Source organism: Argiope bruennichi, chromosome 11 (assembly GCF_947563725.1).
Source record: "Argiope bruennichi chromosome 11, qqArgBrue1.1, whole genome shotgun sequence".
Taxonomy (NCBI): Eukaryota; Metazoa; Arthropoda; class Arachnida; order Araneae; family Araneidae; genus Argiope; species Argiope bruennichi.
Genome location: NC_079161.1, coordinates 21168919 through 21190406, shown reverse-complemented (window position 1 = coordinate 21190406; position 21488 = coordinate 21168919). Strand labels below are relative to the sequence as shown.

Below are 21488 nucleotides of genomic sequence, written 5' to 3'. Positions count from 1 at the left end.
GGTGGAGATATGCATTTATTTCAAACTTGGAAAAAACTACATTTGGTGTGAACTCAACATTCTCAGTGATTCTATCTCGTGATCTCTTGGCGAGTTATTTGGCGATTAATTCTTGACATGCGGTTAATAGTATCCGAAAATCGAATTTGGGTTTTAGATGCATTTTTTCCAACTGATGAAAACAAAAACTTGATATAAAACTACAATTATAGTCACAAAATCACATTCCAAATTGGATATTTAAGTCATTGCCGGCTCCGAGTTATTGCTTTTACATGTTCTGAAAGTACAGACCGACATACTGTCAATCCCTTGCTGGATTTGGCCCAAAATTTGATAGCTATTCCAGATTATTGATTTCAGTTTTGTGTATCGAATTTTATTTATCTAGTTTTCTTCGTTTTATAGTTATCGTGGCAACTTATATTCGAACAACCGGACAGGCAGACTTCCTTTGAGCGAATTTTAATGAAAATTTGACAGAAACCTATTATTTTATGACCTACAAATAAAGACAGTATACCTACAGTATAATTAAACCTACAAATAAAGACAGTATACCTACAGTATAATTAAACCTACAAATAAAGACAGTATACCAAATTTCAACGGTCTAGCTCAAAGCGTTTTTGAGTTAAGTTTGTAACAGACAGGTAGGCGGACATCTTCTAAAAACGTGTTTTTCGAACTTGATGAGGTCTGAAACGTGGAGATTTGACAAGATCTCGAATTTCGAATTTTTTGACGATTACTATACTTTCTGTATAGTACCTATACAAGAACTTAAAAATGTTAAACACTGAATGCTTTGAATGAATGCTGAATGCTTGATTTTTTTGTGTATTTCGTCAACGAGAAAGCAAAGATTCAAGAATTCAATATCAGCATTTATTACAGCTTCTGTTCCATAATCTGACAAAATTCCTAGCCAAGTATAACCAAATTAAACAATTTTTACGACAACTTATCTTCTTTTTTATAGCTCTTTCACGTAACTAAACTTTACTTTACATCCCACGTACAATATACATGCAAGAGCATAAAAATAATTTTATGCATTTTTAACTCACTAGCAAAACCAGCGGATGTCTTCGCTACGCAAAAACAGTCACATACTTTTGCTCTCTTAAGATAAATATTTCACGAGAAAAAGATGAAATTATTTTCGCCATTTCCTGGTTGTTTCCGAAATGACCTGCAACACACGTCTCCGGCAGAAATAAGTTAATTTATAGTGTCTGGTAATTCATCACAACACAGATTAATTAATTAACACATTCTGACGTAGAAGTACATAAAAGAGGAAAATAGAACAAAAATATGCAATAAGAACACGAATAATTCTTGGTGCAGTTGAACTTTGGTCTTCAAAATACTTTTAATTCGAATTCTTTGGTAAACCGAATCATTAGTCTGATGACTTGAATTCTTTTTTTTTTTTTTTTATAAATCGAATCTTTAGTCTGATGATTTGAATTACCAATTAACATTATGATAAATGTTATCCCTAATTAGAATGTCTACAACATAAAAGGACGAGCGTCTACAATACTTTATAATGTATATTTTAGAATCAGGCTAGCAAAATACTCATAAGAAATTCCATAAATTTAAAAAACTGCAATAAAAATGAAAAGCTCCTGAACAAATAAAATAGTAACAGTTATAAATTATAATAAAATATCAATATATTTTCCATGGCACTTTTCCAAATTCTTTAACGAAATTCTTCTTTTTGACATTTTGCAGGAACCCCCCCCCCCCCTCGTTTCAATTCTTATCGCAAAGCTTGGCTAATTCGAAGCTAATTTATCTAAAATATGCGAGTAAAAAATAACTGCGAAAAAAAAAAGTAAGAGTTGGGAGAAATGAGCACAAAATACGAAATTATAATTTTGAAATTAAAACTAGTCATAACAAATAATTTTAATTACCAGTTTTAAATAAAATAATAATAAATACTAAATAATAGTAGTTTTTATTAAATTACTATTATTTAGTTTAAAAAAAGGATACAAATATAAATATAGTTATATTTTTAAAAAACTGCATTTGAACAATTATAATTTTCAGCAAAAAATAATAAATAAAAAAAAAAAAAAAAAAAAAAAAAAACAGTTGTAAGTGAGACTATAAAGTAATCACCATAATTCATAATTTACGCGTTCAAAGTTTTTTTGTTTTTTTTTTTCGTAACTGATGAATTAAAATTTATAATGTTATAACATATAAGAAATTTTAGCAAACAGCAGTAAGTAAGACATAAAAATTATCAACACAATACATAATTAATGCTTTGAAGGATTTTTTAAAATATTTTTTATTGATAATGCAGAACACTAAATTCCTAGAGTTAATTCAGAATTTTAACCATTATCGTGGCAAGATTGCTTTTTTGAAGAAAAGCAAAAAAGTATATAGGTAGCTAATTTTATATTTTATATATTTTTTTTTATATTTTTATATTTTAAATATATTTTTATTTTATAGTGGTAGTATATTTTTATAAAGTTGTATGTATCGTATACTATACAAAATGAACATAAGGGTTAAAAATGATTCATCTATGATCAATACAAGGCATTCATGTGTTAAACTTTAAAAAAAAGGGGGGGGGGGTAAAAAAACTTTATCTTACAAATTTTAGTTTTGACTTCGAATTTTAGGCAGTATAGCATAAGATTAGTCGCTTATTTAAGGAAACGAAAGGAAGAAAAAAGAATTATTAACGATAATATAATACGTTCGAAATTAGTGAAGTTACAATATGCACCAATATGTTCGTCAATAAAAAAATATTCCATTTTTTTTAAACCAAAAATCTTATCTTTTTCAGGAAAATATGCCCTTCTACTTTAATCCTTGGTGATTCTCTCTTCTTACCGAAAGCCGCCATTATTCAATTACGAAAATCGATCCCCCCCCCCCCCTCCTAAACACAAATAGCAACGGACTCTAATCCAGACCCATCCAATCCCCTCCAAGCAGCTATTAACTCGGATTTGCAAATGTCCAGAGTGGGTATTTGCAAATCCCAGCTTTTGCCTCTCAGGAATGTATTAGCTACCTTGGCAAGATACTTGCCACATAATTAATCGTCATCGGATTTCATTATACCGATTGCTGCTGGAGGACTTGAATATATGGGGGGGTGGGGGTGAGGGCACGAACATCTGGAGCGAACACTTAATTTCGAACATCTGGTGCAGAGGAGGGCCATTGTCGAGAAAGGGAAAGGGGCAAGTGCCCCCTACTAGGTAATTACCGACTTGATCGACCTTTTCAAACCAGAAATGGGCTTCCAGGGTATATAGGAAATTGCTGTTCGCTCCTGGAAAACAGGAGCAGAGGGACAGGAACTGGATTTGAAACAGCCCTGATAAATTGTTTGCAGCATTTGCAGAAAATTAAATTTTTATTAAAATCGGGAAATTAGAATGAAGTTTTGACCTTTAAATGTCAAGTTCTGTAAAGACACCAGAGGAAGATTAATTTATTCTTTTTAATTCTTTCCATGTCGCTCAGATAATTATGTCCCGCGAGATGCACGGTGGAATCCTTTCTTAACGAGCAACTGCGGGACGAGGAAGCGAGATTTTCCAGGATAATTAAGCACGCGTTTCCAGGAACTCATTTATATGCTGCGCTGAAGAAAACTTATTTATAGAGTGTGATGGATTTATTAGCAGCACTTAACAATAAATATTACAAGAAAATTTCTTTAATTAACACTTTTGGGAACTGTAAACACTTTAATAAGCTGCAAAAAAAAAAAAAAAAAAAAAGAGAGAGGCTGTTTATGGTTGCATCGAAGTGAATTGAAAACTTGAAAGCTGTAGAATTCCACAAATTAAGAATTCATTAATATATATAATAAAAAAAACATCAGATATCGGGAACTTTTGCCTCATACAAATGCTCTTGGCTCTTATATATGTCATTTATAGTACCATTATGCTCCATTTTTGAAGAGAAATCAAAAACCAGCGGAAGTGGTCCCCCAAAACTTTTTCGCCTACTCTCTAATAAACTTGTCATGCCAAAAAACGCCTTATATGAACACTGGCGTACAATAGTTACGAAATATTAACTTTTGGCGTCAATTCAGCATTTTTATTGGATCTACCGAGTCATTCTTGGCGAGTTATTTGGCGATTAATCCCTAGCGCACAGCTAATTGTAGCCAAAAACCGAATAGGTGTTATAGACACGTTCTTCGGAACCGAATGAAACCGTAATTTGACACAGAACTGTGCTTGTAGTTACAAAATCCCACACCAAATTTAATATATGTAGAAGCGGTTGTGACAGTCTCCACGAGATGGCGCAGGCGGCGCCTGGGAGAACGCTAACTCTAGTGAATATGGAATGAGACTAGAGAGTGGGTGCTGGACTGTTCGGGTTGAATAGCTGTGAACCGTGGTAGCACGATGAGGTGCCTCACACTGTAATATGTATAACAGAACCTATATTTAACCCTAGACACCGTTGTGTCCATATATTTCAGTCTGTCACATATATTTAAGTCAACACGCTTTTGAATTATCGCTTGACATGTTTCTGAAACCACAGACAGACATCACATACTTGAATTTGGCTCAAAATTTGTGGGATGTCTGCAGTATAGATAATAAATCTGAGACCGAATTTCATATCTCTAGCTCTCTTCGATTTGTAACTGTCTTGTTAACTTACATTCGAACAGGCGGACTTCTTTTGAATAGATTCTATTCAAAATTTGATAATAATCAACAATTTTGGTGTAAAGACATATACCAAATTTCAATCGTCTAGCTTAAAGCGTATTTCAGTTATATTTGTCACAGACAGACGGACATTTTCCAAAAATGTGTTTTTCGAGTTCTGAAAGGTGGAGATTCGTCAAAATTTCGTTTTCAAATTTTTTGACTATTACTATACTTTCTCTATACTTCTTGCGTACAGCCGACCACCCCGCCACCACTGAACGTAGCAGTATCGACAGGATTTGTTGCGGCCGACTGACTTTATACTATCTATACGAGAAAGTAAAATCACTTCCTCGGTGTAAATTTTCTGAAATGAAAAACTTTTAGAAAAACCTTGATAAAATCCTCCAGCCACAACTACTGCGATGATTTCAAATTTTTTTTTAATAATTATTATTGTTTTATATGAAAACTTGATCATCTGATATGCCATCAATGGCCGACGATTAAAATGTCGAGAGGTGTTACAAAATGGCAGAACAGTCTCAGCAAATAGACCGATTTCGCCCCTTTTTAAGCATTATTAACCCATAATAATGCTCTTGTGTCTGTGTAATTTAAAATAACACGTTCTTTCACAGTGATAAGATATAATTAATGAAAGCTGATCGACTTATTAATGGACTAGAAATATGGTTGGTGAACAGACTATCGCCGAAGGTGGCTAGAATATATTATTTTATATTTTCAAAATATAATTATTTAAGTTGAACCTTATAAAATAAACTATGGCTTTCTGTATTAATTGTTTCAGAATGTTAGCGTAATATACAAAATTACATTTCGCTTGTTAATAGCATTGAAGTAATTTTTTTTAAATTTATTTATTATAGAAGCTTTTTTTACAACATGATAGCTAGTCCTTTCATTTTCCTCTCTCTAATTAAGTTAATATATTCAGTAAACTTTAATCCATGCGTCTCTAGAATTTGGGAATTGGGGAACTGGAATTAAAGAACTCGATTCAGTGATTGAAAGAACTGGATTAATCCAAATATCTCAATTAATAATAAAAGAAAATGGGTGCGTGCGAGTCCGTGTTGAATTATATTTATTATTGTTTCCATATCAGATAAAGTCAATATTTTTTAATTCAATAGATATAAATTTTTAAACAACCACTTAAATTCAGGTTTCAAAGTTTGGTACAATTCGGTTTTAACGATGACCAAAAAGCGCCAAGAAAAATATTTCGCCAAATTATAAAAACATACTCAAGCACGCTATATAGCCTGACGACTGAAATCGTCAAATTGGCGAAACTTTCTCTTGGCGTTTTTGATCGCCGTTAACAACAGACAAATAACTCGGATAATAATTAATAATAAATAATAACCCACACAAATAATTGGAATAAATAAAATTAAATATGATTTCACTATTTTAGTGCAATTAAAATAGCTCAGAATATATATATATATATATATATATATATATAATGAATTTCGTCGAATCCTGTCGACTAAATAATATGTAACATATTTTGATTGAAGCAGAATGCAGGTTCGAAACAGTGAGAAGAGACTTGATATTGTTAATTTCGTTTTATTCTATTCCGAGTAGCAAGCATGATTATATACAAGAAAACGCAGCGCGGCACACACAGAAGTAAGAAAAGGGAAAAAAGGGCCGAACACATGATTACTAGCCTTATATAACATTGGATTTCTGTCCAGGCACCAATTCAATACACGTGTGACCTTTGACACTTTTTGAAGGGTAAAAGTATCACTTTCATTTAATACGTAGTACTGATGGCGCATTATTTTTACAAAGGGATTAATTAAACCGAAAGTGGAATTGGATCACGAAATAAGAGAATATTTTAGAATGAAGTTACTATGGGCTAAAAATTAAGATAAAATCTTGGAAATTAATTAAATTGAAATTAGAATTAAAATATCATTACATATTATATATATATATTCCTTTCAGTACAAATTCGCGTTACTATTATTACCAATGCTTAAGAAACTAGAAATCCGAAACAATCAGTACAATAATAATTCCCAACTCTTCTTTCTAGCCACTCAGCCCTTTTTAACATTTAAAGCGTCCCTGACTTGATCTGCGGCCGTCGTCATTTCCAACGTCATCTGTCAACATTCAACTTCCTTTGCCATTAAATATTTCATCATCATCAAGCAACAGAAGGGTTTTTAACCCAGTTTCTCAAGAACTTTTAATTTCAGTTTTCAATTTAGGCCCTTCACAAGTGCTGCTGTCTAGGTGTGGTCAATTATAACAAATCTACAATACGGACAATGGACGGTTTGTTTCTCTCGGAGACCAAGATATAAAAACAATTTCTATCACGTGACAGTATTCAACAATTAATCACTCGCTTTGAAAACCAGCAGGAGTGGTCTCCGCAAAACTTTCTTGCATACTCTCTAATAAATTTGTCATGCCAGAGAAAGCCTTTAACGGTATTGGCGTGAAATAATTACGAAATATTAACTTTTGCCGTGAATTCAGCATTTTCAATGAATCCATCATGCCATCCTTGGCGACTTTTTTTTGCGATTAATTCTTGACATGCAGATAATAGTAATCCGAAAACCGAATTTGTGCTTTAGACATGTTTCTCTCAACCGATTGAAACAAACTTACACTTGTAGTCAAACCCCCGGGGGGGGGGCACCTCGAAATGAGGATGAGATGCTTCCGGCATGGTGGTTGGATCTCGCCACCCTGGAGGGTACACTAATAGGTGGGGGATCAACTCCTCCCATCGATGACGGGACGTACTTCCTTCTGGGAGGGTTGTACCGTGGCCGGAGGGTCGATTATATATATATATATACGTATGGCAAAAAAAATGATATCTTAAAATACAGAAAGCTAAATACGTGTAATTCTGTAGGTACTCGATACCAAAATTGCAAACCTGTAAAAAATGTCAGAGCCAAGAGCTCAAAGATAGAGGTCAAAGTATATACATAATTCTATTCCATACACAAAAATATCGAACACATTGCACAGTACTAAATATAAGAAAAAAAAAACGAGGGGAGTACCCACTTGCAGTTACTTTTCCCTTTTAACATAAAGAGCACTTCTATACCTTGAGAAATACAAAACACGTCGTACTGAGCAAAACATAAGAAAAAAATTCGAGAGAAGAACACGCAGCTACTACCCCCCCCCTCAACATAAATAGCACTTCGATACCTTGAAAAATACAAAACACGCCATACTGAGTAAGTATAACAAAGAAGTTCGACAGAAGAACATGTTTTTTGTTTTATCCTTTAATATAAACTGTACTTCCATATCTTGAAATATATAAAACACGTCGCACTGAACAAAAGATAAGAAAGAAGTCGAGAGGAGAACAGGCATTCGATTTCCTCCTTTAAAGTTAACAGTGCTTCCATACCTTGAGAAATACAGAACACGCTGTATTGAGCGAAGTATCAAAAAGAAATTCGAGAGGAGAGCAAGCAGTTACTTTTCCCTTCCAACATAAAGAGTACTTCCATACCTTGAGAAATACAAAGCACGTCGTACTGAGCAAAATATAACAAAGAAATTCGAGAGGAGAACAAGCGTTTTACTTTCCTCCTTCAACGTAAACTGTACTTCCATACTTTGAGAAATACAAAACACGCTGTTATGAGCTAAGTATTAGGAAGAAGTTCGAGAGGAGAACTCGCATTTACTGTTTTCATCAACATAAATAGGACTTTCTTACTTTCAAAAATACAAAACACGCCGTACAGAGCAAATTATAAGAAATATACAGATAGGGAAAACACTCCCGCTGGTACTTTCCCCTTCAATACAAACAATACTTCTATGTTTTAAGAATTCCGAAAATTAAATCTTCCTAAACACTTGCTATCCAAGTACCAAGATGTTTTTTTCTCACAGGTATTACCATTCCGTTATGAAGTTCTATGGAAAATGGCGTAGAACATCAAAATTCCTTTAGATAAAAAACGAGATATCTATAAATCTTGAACCTGTATCCCTCAAAAAAATCATAAGTATATAATGGATGTCTTATCGCGTCGTTTCACTTTTTTACCCTCACTGATGTATGCGAGTCACGTCCAGATTAAAGGGGGGAGGGGGTACACAATGGCGTGAAATCCCCCAAAACAAGAATATAAAATTTCATACAATAAAAAAAAAAGGAAATTGTCTTAAATCTATGAATACAGTATACTGATAAAAGATTTATTATATTTAACAACTACCTGTTTTTACAGAAAGGAAATGAATTAATGAGATGAAAATTGAAACAATTTTTTTCGGTTATACAACAAAATAATAAATACTCATTAATCATTCTTTTTTTTTATTATTCTAAGTATATTCGGAAGCAGTACATTGCATAAAAACCGGTTTGTAATATCACTGTAAGCAGATTAACAACACAAAAAGAAAGGATTTTTTTAAAAAACTGGAAAGAAATTTACGTTTTAATAAAACAGAAAGCATGACTAACTTAATTAAAATCGAGCAACAGATAAAACTAAACTTAAAATTTTACTTTAAATGTTTCTTCACTTGTCTAAAAGATTGGCCATTATTAACATGTAATATATATTTTTTAATCATTATGAAACTGATAAATGAAGCAAGTGAGAGCTCACTTATACGTGCCAAATACTAATACCAATTTAATTTTGCAATCCACGATACATTTTGCAACAGTAAAAAAATGAAGCGATATTACAATATAACATAATATAATGATGCTAAGTCTGATGCCATGCTAAGTTGCAAATGTCGAACAATTAACACCTAGCCAATTAAATCCACTCAAAAAAAAATTCTAGGACTTATGTACATTCAAAATGGAAGCAATTTTTTAATATAATTACAGCAAAAAGTTTCTACAATAAATCTAATATAGTAAACGACTGAACTATTTATGATTTTTTTGGAATATTCCTACTAAGTAATTTAATACAATAATAGGCTTTATACAATAAAAATATACGTTTATGCATTATTATAAATGCATAAACATATACATAAACATTGTTAAATTCTACATTTAAGAATAAAATGAAAAAACTTAAAAATGGAATTGATATCTATCAACTTTGAAGATATTCTTTGAAAAAGATAAATTAATAAATGAATTTCTTTTTAAATAACTGCACAAATGAAAAGTCCCAGTTAAATACTTTTTGAATTTTTTAAATTAATAATCAAATTTCACTAATATAAAAAGTTAATAAATCATAGAAGTAAACAGGATGTTTGAAAACTTTAAAAGCAGACGATATTCAACTATCCAATAAATAGAACAAAGATATATAAATGATAGAGAATAAAGAAATAGTTTTGAGTTTACAGATATTCAAAATTAAAAAAATAAAATAGAATTTATATCCCGTTAAGTGATTTTAAATATATTCTTCGAATAAAAATGTTGTATAATAAACGCTTTTTAAATATCTGCACAAATGAAATCCAATTAAATATTGCTTGAATTTAATAGCTTGATAATTTCAACTCCATTAATATAAAAAGATTATAGTAAAAGAAATGCTCAAAGAATCTAAAAGCAAACGATATTTAAATGTGTAAGAAAACATTATGAGAAAAAAAAATTCTAACGATGCATCACGTGTTTCCAGATTCCTTAGTATCTTTTCTTTCCCGGCGTCTTTTTTCTATTATATTTGTTTCTTCTTTTACTTCCTTGCGTATTCACTGAAACCGTACAGTCCTTTTATCTTAATGCGTCATATTTGCCAGACTAATTTGTCACAAGATACCTCTAAAAAAAATCTTAAAATCTAATCCTCCAATGAAACAAATTTTATCCAAAAATTAAAAACATTATATACAGAAAGAAGTGGGGCTTTAAAAACCAGTCTCAAGCCATTAAAAAAGAAAAAAAATGTTTGAATTCTTCACAGACGACAAAAAGCCCATCCTTGACTATTTTTTTATTTATTTCTTCCACTGTACTACGAAGTTACGTTTTGTATGAAATGCTGCAATACACTATTAAGCCGGAACAGAAAAGAAACTTGCAACAGCCGAGTAAAGAAAAAACACAAGAGAATCCAATTAAAGTCTAAAAAGGAACGACTTCAACATCGTCTGAAATGACAAATACGTGACAAGGAAGGCAATTGGACAATAAAGGACTGGAAGACGTACGTAAAGGTCCATTCCCATTCAGCCCTATTAACCCAGTCAATAACTTATTCCTGATTGTTGCTCTACGAATCATGCCTATTATACAGATAAGAAACAACCACTGAAGCAGGAGAAAGATTGATTACATAAATTAAGGTATTAGAAGGCTCGGATGACAGTAATAAAACAAAAAAGAAATTGTGCTTTACAATGGCGGAGCTGTTTTAAATAAGAACTACACCTTCGGAGTGTAATAAATATTGTCGTCCGAAATGCGTAGCAAAATCGTTTGGCAAAGTGAACACGAAAGATTGGGAAAAGAGTAATTAATAAAAATATTTTTTTTTCACCCATAGAAACTCTTGTGTTCATAAATTCAGACGATTTATGAAAGGGAACGAATTATCAAAACAAGAAAAAAAGCAAAATCGTTTGGCTAAATAAATGAACATCAAAGATCGGGAAAAGAGTAATAAATATTCTTTTTTAATTCACCCAGAGAAACTTTCAGACGATTTATGAAAAAGTACGAATTATCCAAACAAGCAAGGAAGATTTGGATAAAAAAATAATTCATCAGAAGATTTTTTTTTCTTCCTTCAGATGAATTCTACTTTTCACATAATCAAAAGATTTATATTTATATTGTTAGAGAGTTATTTATTGGGATCCATACTAAAATTATAAGGGGATGGCAGAAATCCGCTGATTTTATTCTGTTAGTAAATATTCGAGATATATTTTCTTTAAAAAAAATGATGAAATGCCACAGAATAAGCCATAAATCTAACAAATATCTACTGAAGTAAAGAGAAAGAAGATGATGAGGAAAAAGTTAAGTGAAAATTAATGCATATGACTTAATATTTACGATAAAAAGCTTTTTTTTTTCTTTATGTATCCGGTTTTAATCGTGCCCAAAGGAAAATTTATTTCATCTTAACTGAAATGAGAGAAGATTTATCTCCGTGAATACTTATTCATACAGGAAATTATTATAATATTCGGAAAATACGTAATGACTAAAAAAAGAAAACATTTCAGACTCGCATCGAAACATGCAAAATGTTATTCATATTAGATGTTATATATTTGTAGAAACTTTGAAATAAGAGAAGAGCAAAACTTTATTTTTTTCTTCTTTGAAACAATTGTTGTCGTTGCTTAGTTCTCAATTATTACTAGCATATTTAATTAGACATATTCCATTACAATTATCACTATTATAAGAAGATGTAAAGGAAAAAACTGTTTATTTAAAGCGGGTGTTAAACTTTATCCCAAAAAATAACTAATTCGAGAGCCAAATGAAAAATTTCAACATATTTTTAACAAAATGAATAATTTGCCTTGAGACTAATTATTTATATAGTAGTCATTCTTTTCTATTTAAAGGAAATGCACTTATGTTTTAGTAATATGTAATATTTGATTAAGTCAAAAGGAATTTTAATCACTAGATTACATAAAAAAAAAAATAAAGATTTGACTTTTGTTTCTTTTAATTGTTATAAAAATAAATTTATAAATGCCAAAATTACAAACCAAAGAGAATTTTTACATCTTCCATCTAAATTGAGATGATGAAGTTACAATTTTGAACACACCAAACAGCAGAAATAAATTATAGTATATCAATTTCTTTTGGATCCTATCAATAACACTTAATAATATTGTCTAAAATGTTCTATTCCACTGCATCCCCCACCCCAACTGCATGTGGGATTACTTGTTCTTGTCTTCCCTCATCAGCAATTAAGAAAAGTCATCACAGTCATAGAGTACTATCTACAAATTAATTAGAATTCCCATAAATAAAAAAAATTTTAAAAAAGGAGAAAAATGTTTACTGGTATAAACTCTTGGCTTACAATAAGAAAAACTAACAAAAGATAAAGCTAACAAGCTACAAATACATTTCATATTGACCTATCTGGAGTTTTTTACTCATAGTATCCCTATAATGAAAGATCACTGGGGTTATTTTGGGAAGGACCTCTAATTTTGAACACTGTTCAGATAATCAGGATGATACCCAAACCAGCACCAACCTATCTAAACTATAACACTACACAAATGGGAGAATTTTGATCCTGGAAGATTTAGTGTGTATCAAACCTGCTAACACGATGGGTTTTTGGAAGAATTGTATTCCAAATTCAGAACCTTCTTGTCACAAAGTTGAGACCTTATCGTAAATCACTGTAGCCCTAAATATATCTGGTGGGGAAATGACTTTTCTGAAAGAATCTACAGGAACAAGTCCACAACACGAACCATCTTCATAGTACAAACACATATGTAGTACAATTTTTTTTTTCAATCTACTTTAATATTATCATCTTCTAAATAACATTATAATCAGTGACAATCTGAGTAAAATCAATTTGTGTCATTTGCCAGCCCATAAGAAACAAAAGGAGTTCAATTTTTCAATTCATATTTCACTGCATTTTCAATCAAAGAAAGATTTTAATGAAAATTAAACAATATTCAGATTTAATATAGTTTTGTAGCACAAAATATCAATTACAGCAGTTTCAAATTAAATACTGCTTAAATATACAAATCACTTTATTATTTACTATCAATAAATACATTATATCATATTCATATACAGAACTATTTAAATGGATATAATAATACACCCTGTATCTACTGCTTAATGTCAAGCACAATTGACAACACTAATAAGAAGCCACTAATCTTACACAATATCTCTAATCTAGCTTTAATATACCGACAGCTGGTTTAACATCATTATTGTAAAATTAATTATGCACTTACTGAATCATAATAAAATAAAAACCCTAATCTTGCATAATATTTCTAATCATAATTTAATTTACTCACAACTGGTTCAGCATCATTATTTTAAAATTAATTACACATTCACTGAATCTCTTTAAGGAAAAAAAAAATGAATTTTCATTTTTAAATTCAACTGCAATACTTAAAACGTAACCATCATCACCCCCTACCCCCCCCCAAATAGATTCTTTTCTTGCTTACATTTTATAAATTACAATCATCTCAAAGTTTTTATTATTTTTAACATGCATTTTTCTAAAATATTTTTACTACTTATCAGAATATCATTAAAAAATTCAACTGATCACTTTAAGAAATGCTTTAAAGAAGTATCACTTTGTTAAAATATTCAAACTTAACTTTTTCTTTTTTGCCTTTTTAGAATATCGAATGGAAGTTTTTGTTTTTTCTTTGCATATAGGGCTGATGCACTTATTGTACAAATGTTATATACACCCTCCCCTCCCCCCAAAGACCTAATGTTGGATATTCTAATCACTTTCAATATTGTTTTGCTTTCTAATCTTATTACATTAAATACGATTTCACTGTTAAATAAAGAAATATAATAATAAATCACACCATGAATAATGATAGAAACATCAGATTTTTGATTCCTTATCATCAGAAGAAAAAAAAAGAATTTCTCCTATCAACTGAAATCTTCAATGTCAATGAAGTCAGAGTGTGTGAAAGAATATAAATTCACTGACCTTATATCCTCCATTCATATGAAATAAATCATTAACCACAGAAAGGAAAAATATATTGCCCATAAATTTTTATATCATGGTATTTAAATTAATGTACTAAACTTAAGGATCATGTTACAATAATAATAGAATAAAGAGAACAAAACACATTGTTAAACACTTTAAAGGCCCTTTTTTATTTTTTCATGGCAAAAATTTATCATTACAAAGCCTTGTGACTATATTGTTTTGGTATGTTAAAATTCTCATTTTAAAAGGCATCTAATCAATTTTTTTTATCTGTAATAAAAAAATAATAAGGTAGTATTCATGTTAATACAAATACTGGAAGTTTGGATTACACATTTTATTTTAATTATTTTCAGAATTCTAGTTAAACTCTTAAATAATCCTTTCTTTTAAATTTATGGTTATTAATTTGAATTTCAATTAATGTGATTTGCTCAGAGCCAATAGTATCAATTTTTAAATGTTATCTAATCCTAACAAACTCAGCATTGTGAAATTTCAAGAAGTAAATATTATATATTTGATATTATGTTAAATTTATGATCTATTATTCTATAGGAGAAAATAAATAAGAACTCTGATTATATAATATCCTTCAATTTACTGCTTTATACAGATCTTTTTTTTATAATCTTCAGTTATGTAAGAAACATAAATTTGTAATTTAAGTTCTATCATTAAAATATTACCTCTGATCAAAAAAAAAAAAAATTAGTTGTTAAAACTTTCTGCATAATGATCTATGAATAGATACAATACAAAAAAAAAAAAAATGTTCCCAAGATATAGTTAATATTTTTCATCCTTTATAATCTCCTTCCATATTTAAGCATTAAGAAATGGAATCTTCCTTGGATTATAATTTGAAATTAGAGACTGCAGACCTGATTCTAGGTTCATTGAAGGATCTAAAATTTTGATATCTGACAATTCAGAAAGTTAGATTATATTGATTTCAAATTCTTTGAAAAGTTGGATTCCTTATACCTGAAGAATTAGAGAGGCAAATGAATATGTGAATACCCTTCATCTTTCTCCCATATATAACAAATTAATTTCTCGTATTAGTCCACTGCCATTTAACAATATTAACAAACTAAATTAACAATTTAACTAACATGTTTGATAAATTAATTAAAATAGCAATATCTGTGAACAACTTTATTCTATCTAACTGCACTAATAACAATATTTGCATATTAGAAAAAAATAAAGGCAAAAAAAGAAGTTTCTTCAAATAAAAGTTTCTATTTTTAGTGTAATTTCTGAAAATAACAAGCTATTTCTGAGTTATAACAGACAAGCCATTTAAATTTTCTTCCCCTACACCAATATATTTTGAACGATATGCCTTATTCATACAAAAAAAAAAAGCCTTATTCATACCAAAAAAAAGAGGCCAAATAGCAATTCTATCTCAAGATTAAAAAAATTCATAATCAAATATATAGAATATATTTAATTTCAAATTTAATCAAAATTTCTAAACCGGAGAAATTGTAAAAATAATAATAGTTAAGTTAGGATACAGTCAAACAATAAAATTCAAAAGGCACTTCATTAAATTCACAATTAAATTTTACACAGTTTTGAGGCACCGTAAAACCATTTTAACATTATAGATCTTCAGTATTAATTTAAAAAATCTTAAATGGAGAATTTAATTCTAAAGAGTATCAAAACCAAACAAATTTAACAAATATTCTAAAATACATCACTAAAAATAGGAAATTATGCATTTCTAATTTAATTCTAAAGAGTATCAAAACCATAAAAATTTAACAAATTTTCTAAAATACATCACTAAAAATAGGAAATTATGCATTTCAAAATTAAATATTCAAGTTTTTTCCACATATTGCAAATATTTTTTTTAATTAGTTTGGTTTAACAAATAACTTTCTACTATCATTTCAAATGAAAAAAAAAAATGCTCCAAAGGTTTTGAACTTTGGGTTAAAAGGAGCTAAAATACTTTAGAAAGTGAAAAAAAAAAAAAAATGAATCATCAAATTCACTTAAATAAAAGTTGTTTATATCAAAAAATTTATAGAAATATTTCAATAATCATTTTTTTCTCTTCAAATCAATAAGTATTTCAAAAAATTGAAACCAAATATCAGATATACTGACATTCAATTCCATCAGTAAATATAATAGTAAGAATATATAGAAATTACATAAACTTTTTGAAAACAGAAATGATTCATCTTAATAAACTATACCAATTTTTATTTCATAGATATTTACTTAGAAATATTCCTTTATTCATAAATCATTATTTCTATATTATTTAAATAAGATATGCAATAAACATTTACTTAAATATGTAGTTTCCTGAAAAAAAATAATAAAGTATCCACAATAAAAATATCCAAAGATAACTTGTATTTTAGTATAAAATTAGTGTATGCTTTAAAAATTCAATAACTATAAAGCTTAAACTTTGATTAAAAATATTTTTGCTTAATGAAAATTTATTATGGACTAAATAATTAAGATATTTTTTATTTCGTTTTTTTAACCACACCAATATTGACAAATAAATATTAATATTCTCAATGCACGACGATTCAGTTATTGATAACAATGTATTAATTTTAAAATATGCTTAAAGTAAAAATTATAACACTTGACCTTGGAAACAACAATAATTTTTGCTTGCAATAAAAATCGATAATTTAAAAAATTTACTCATTAAAGATTTAACTCAACCCGTGAAATTTTAGATCACACACACTTAACATAACAAAAATTTATTTTGTGACACGCTACACAAAAACTAATTTTGTATTTTTATAATATTTTATATGAACTAATATCTAATTCATAAATTACTATTTATACACATCTTCTTCCCATTAAATCACAAATTTGACTTCGATTACCTTTTTCATCTTGAAAATAAAATTATACATCTTTTAAATAAAAGCAATCCAACTAAAATTATTTTAAAAGTTTTTAAAATTCCAGAGTTTTAATTAACATATATTTCATAAATTATGACATATATTTCGTAAATTATTAATCATATTTATATTTATTTCCCCAAAGAACATAATTTATTAACAACAATGCACATGACACAATAGAAAACAAAATCGTTTTTACCTTCATGTGTCATATCACTCGTATCCTTTTCAGAGCCTACATTTTTTTCCACAAACACTTTCCGAACATCTTCACATGAATTATTACCTATATGCTCACTCAAATCATCTGAAACACTAGGAGTGTTTTCAGTTGCTCTCGCATCAGCTGCAATACATGACACAAGCAATCCATATACTAAACATACCACAACAAAACTAAAAAAGCGAGCCATGTTCTTCCAGAGATATCCCAGCGATCACACAAGAACCAAACACATCAAATTGTGACACGATATCTCGCGTAAATCCAGTGTTATGATTGATATCTGTATCCAAATATTAGTATGACCTCTCGTCAGATCTTTTTGGTCACTCCTGTACTAACCTCCATACACGGCACGGTCTTAAAGCCGACTGGATTGTGAATGGTTGCCACTGCCTGCGCTGATAATGCCGTGGCGAGATTTCCGCTAAGGAATGTCGCCAAGTGATCATAAATTTAAAATCGGGTAGACTGTGTTTTCGCCTAGTTTTTCGAACGTTCGTGCCCTCGGTGTTGGCGTCTAGCAGACGTACTGGGTCCGGGCGCCGGTTTTAGAAGCGGTTTTACTAATTTACTTATGTCTAAGCAGGTTTAGGGCTACTTTTTTTTTTTTTTCGTTTTTCACTCCTTTTACTTGTGACTTTTCAACAATTCAAGGTGTGAACGGTTTCTCCCATATTGAGTCCGCTTATAGAAGAGGGGTTATCGAATGGTGGGGTGGCTGCGAACAGATAAGAATGTGTAAATTTGCTTATGGGGAAGCGTTGGAGTTCGGTTCAGTTAGTATTCAGATTTGATAAGAAAAGCTGTATAAATAAGAAGTCGGTTTATATGCTGTTTTTGTAAAGATTAGATCTCTTAGGTTGTTATTCTTGGATAACAAAACCCAGGAATATACTCAAATCTTCAAGATAATTTTCGTTGTCTTTATAACGTTATTGAATAGGCAATTACTTCAAGAGACTTAGATCCTCAAGATTTTTTTTTGCAGTGTTTTGAATGCAGTATTTAATTTTGAGTTTTCATTTAATTATAAAGGCCGTGCAATCAAGCTTATTCAAATTAAAATCCAGAATTGATTTAATTAATTTTAGATCATTATTGTAGTAATATCATTTGTAAGTTTTATATTATGTTACTTTATAAATCTAAAAAAAATGTTATGTTACATAATTTTATTTAAAATATCCGCTCCTATTATTAATTAATTATAAATGTAGACTGCTTTAAGGGAAGATTTGTCTATTTTTTTTTTTTTTTTTTTACTACTTTGTTTAAAATTACTTTTAAATTTTAGCTGTGCATTTTTTATATGCTATATACTGACACCAATTTTTTTAAAAGTGATCTGCCTTTAAGTCATAAATTCTTAACGATGTAGATTTGCATTGTATATTTAAAATCTCATAGATCTTTATATAACAACCTTTGAATGTTTTTTTTAAATTTTAATAAACTATTTTATCATTTACGAACGCACCTGGAATCTTATAGTTTATTTCTTTATCTATGACAATTCTTGGCTCGCTATTTGAATACAATTTCACTTCAACGAGTGTTACGAATTGCGATTATTTATATAAAAAGTAATGAAAACATACAGGAAAAATTATTTTCGGATAGAAACGTAAGAGTAGCGAATAGTACTGTTTCTGTTCGTTTCTGTATTCTGAGACGACCACTTTTCGACGGTTCTATCTCACTAAGGGGTGACACACGGAAGGATGTGTGCATTTCCGGAATTTACTTTATTGTTAAATGTAAAGATCTCCTCCTTTCCTTTCACCCCTATTTTGCCGAATTAAACCTATCCAAACGCATGCGCAAAAGTGCGGAGGGTTTAAAAGTTTTTTTTTTTTTTTTTTAAAGAATAATATTGTTTAGTTTATTGTTTACTAACGGATTCTAAAACCCTCCGCGCTTTTGCGCATGCGTTAGGATGGGTTTAATTCGGCAAAATAGGGGACGCACATCCTTCCCTGTGTCACCCCTTAGTGAGATAGAACCGTCGAAAAGGGGTCGGCTCAGAATATCGAGACGAACAGTATTTATATGTTTACTTATACTGATAACGCATATAAACGGCAATAAAAGAGGGTAGCCTAGTAATAGCTCATTAGAACAAAGTTTACAGGCAAAAAAACCTAGAGCCTTCTCTCTTTCTCTCTCTCTCTTGCCTTCTACGATGTACAAAAAGACGGCGTTGGTCACGAGTCTATATTTTCAAACAGATTAAGATGTAAAATGTCACTATGGAAGGATACCACTCAGTGATTAAGTAGCAAATGCAATGTTCCTTTATATTTAAATGAAAAAAAAATTCCTTAATTAATTTTTATGTTTTGTAATGTAATGAGAGGTAATATTTTAATTTTATTTGAAATATTTTATTATTATATGCAATAGATTTGTAGGAGTAATTGTTCATGATGATGTAGAAATACGTCAATATATTTATGAAAATTAAAAAAAAAAAGGTCATATGTGGGGGTTGTATTTTTTCCATTAGCTACGCCCATTTCCCGGTCGATTACAAATTTTATTTATTAAAAATAAAAATTCATGCATTTGAGGGTTAAACATTTTTTAATTTTAGTTTATCATAATTTCCTACTTAACCCTTTCTAGGGCCGTGGGAATCATGCTTCCCACCAAATTTATCAATCGTTGTATAAAATTATGTAGGTTGGCATCTGTTCTGACACATTTTTTTAGTTAAGTTAGAAACTTAGATGCTTCAGTTCTTTATCTCAGACAAAATGATGTGTCTTGATTTGTTACTTAATTATTAATTAACCAAATTAATTAATGAATCAAATTAAATGTATCTAATAAGCTAAATGAATCCCTTTCCTTATTCTAATTTCAAGCCTAAAAATATTTTAACATAATATGAGTAGAAAAAAAAGGCCCTTTAAAGGGTTAAAATAGCATTTAAAAAATTAAATTTAAATTGATAAAAAATATTTAGCTTGAAAGTTTGAAAGAAAAAAAGGATCCTGATATTTGGATTGCTTAAAAACTCCAAGAAACTTAAACCAACCCTATTTATAGATTTTTAATTTAAAACTCTTTTATTGAATCACGTTTGTAATATTTTTCTTATAATTCTTGGATAAATTACAAAAATGAAAATAAATCTCCCAAATTACTAGAAATATTTAAACCATTTCAATGAACTTTGTAATATTTAGTAACGGATAGGATGATAGATTAGTTAATATAGTTTAATTTTTGATTATTTGTCCCGCCTTGCAAAATATTCCGAAGTCTTGTTTTCAATTAAAAATAAAATAGTTCGCATAAAAAATTAACTATAAAAAACTTTCTCATATAAATTGTTGTTTATGAATAACAAATCTCTGATCGTCGCTGTAATTTCAGCTTTATTATGAATGTAAATGTATTTATGTAGATTTTCTATTTAAAACGACTTTGATGGCCCACTTTTGCAACGCTTTGCTTATATTCTTGGATAACAAAACACAAGAATGAGAAGAATTTTCTTTATTCTTAAGTTAATAAGCCTCAGTATATTTTCTGTTAACTTAAAGTAATCAGCCAGTGCAATTCTCTTCTTGATTTTTTTTTTTTTGTCACTATTTAAAATTATGTCTGGAATTGTTTTGCTTATTACTTATAAATAAGTAGTTCATTATAAATAATTCATAAAAAAGGTTTTATTGCTTATTGATTAATGTTCTTAAAAAAAAACTTTTTTAATTATATTGTTGAGTATCAAAGAATAAGAATGATCACGAATATTCTTACTTAAGATTTCTTAGATACCATAAGCTGGCTCAGTGAATTTTCAGAATAATTAAAGATGTCCTGAATTAGCCAAGACAGTTGGATTCTTTACCTGAACAAAATTAATACGATTTAGAATATCAAAGAATAAGAATGATCACGAATATTCTTACTTAAGATTTCTTAGATATCATTAAAAGCTGGCTCAGTG

The 21488-nt window shown here is 29.5% G+C and overlaps 1 protein-coding gene across 1 annotated transcript in view; it reads right to left on the bottom strand.

Annotated features, from left to right (window-relative positions):
• LOC129956916 (glypican-5-like) overlaps nt 1-17914 on the bottom strand; it is a 315931-nt gene extending 298017 nt beyond the window's left edge. Inside the window, exon 1 of the mRNA XM_056068952.1 lies at nt 17504-17914. Coding sequence (XP_055924927.1) covers nt 17504-17717 — 214 coding nt within the window. The 5' untranslated portion in view covers nt 17718-17914. The remainder of the gene's footprint in view (nt 1-17503) is intronic.
• Between the last annotated feature and the right edge of the window lie 3574 nt (nt 17915-21488).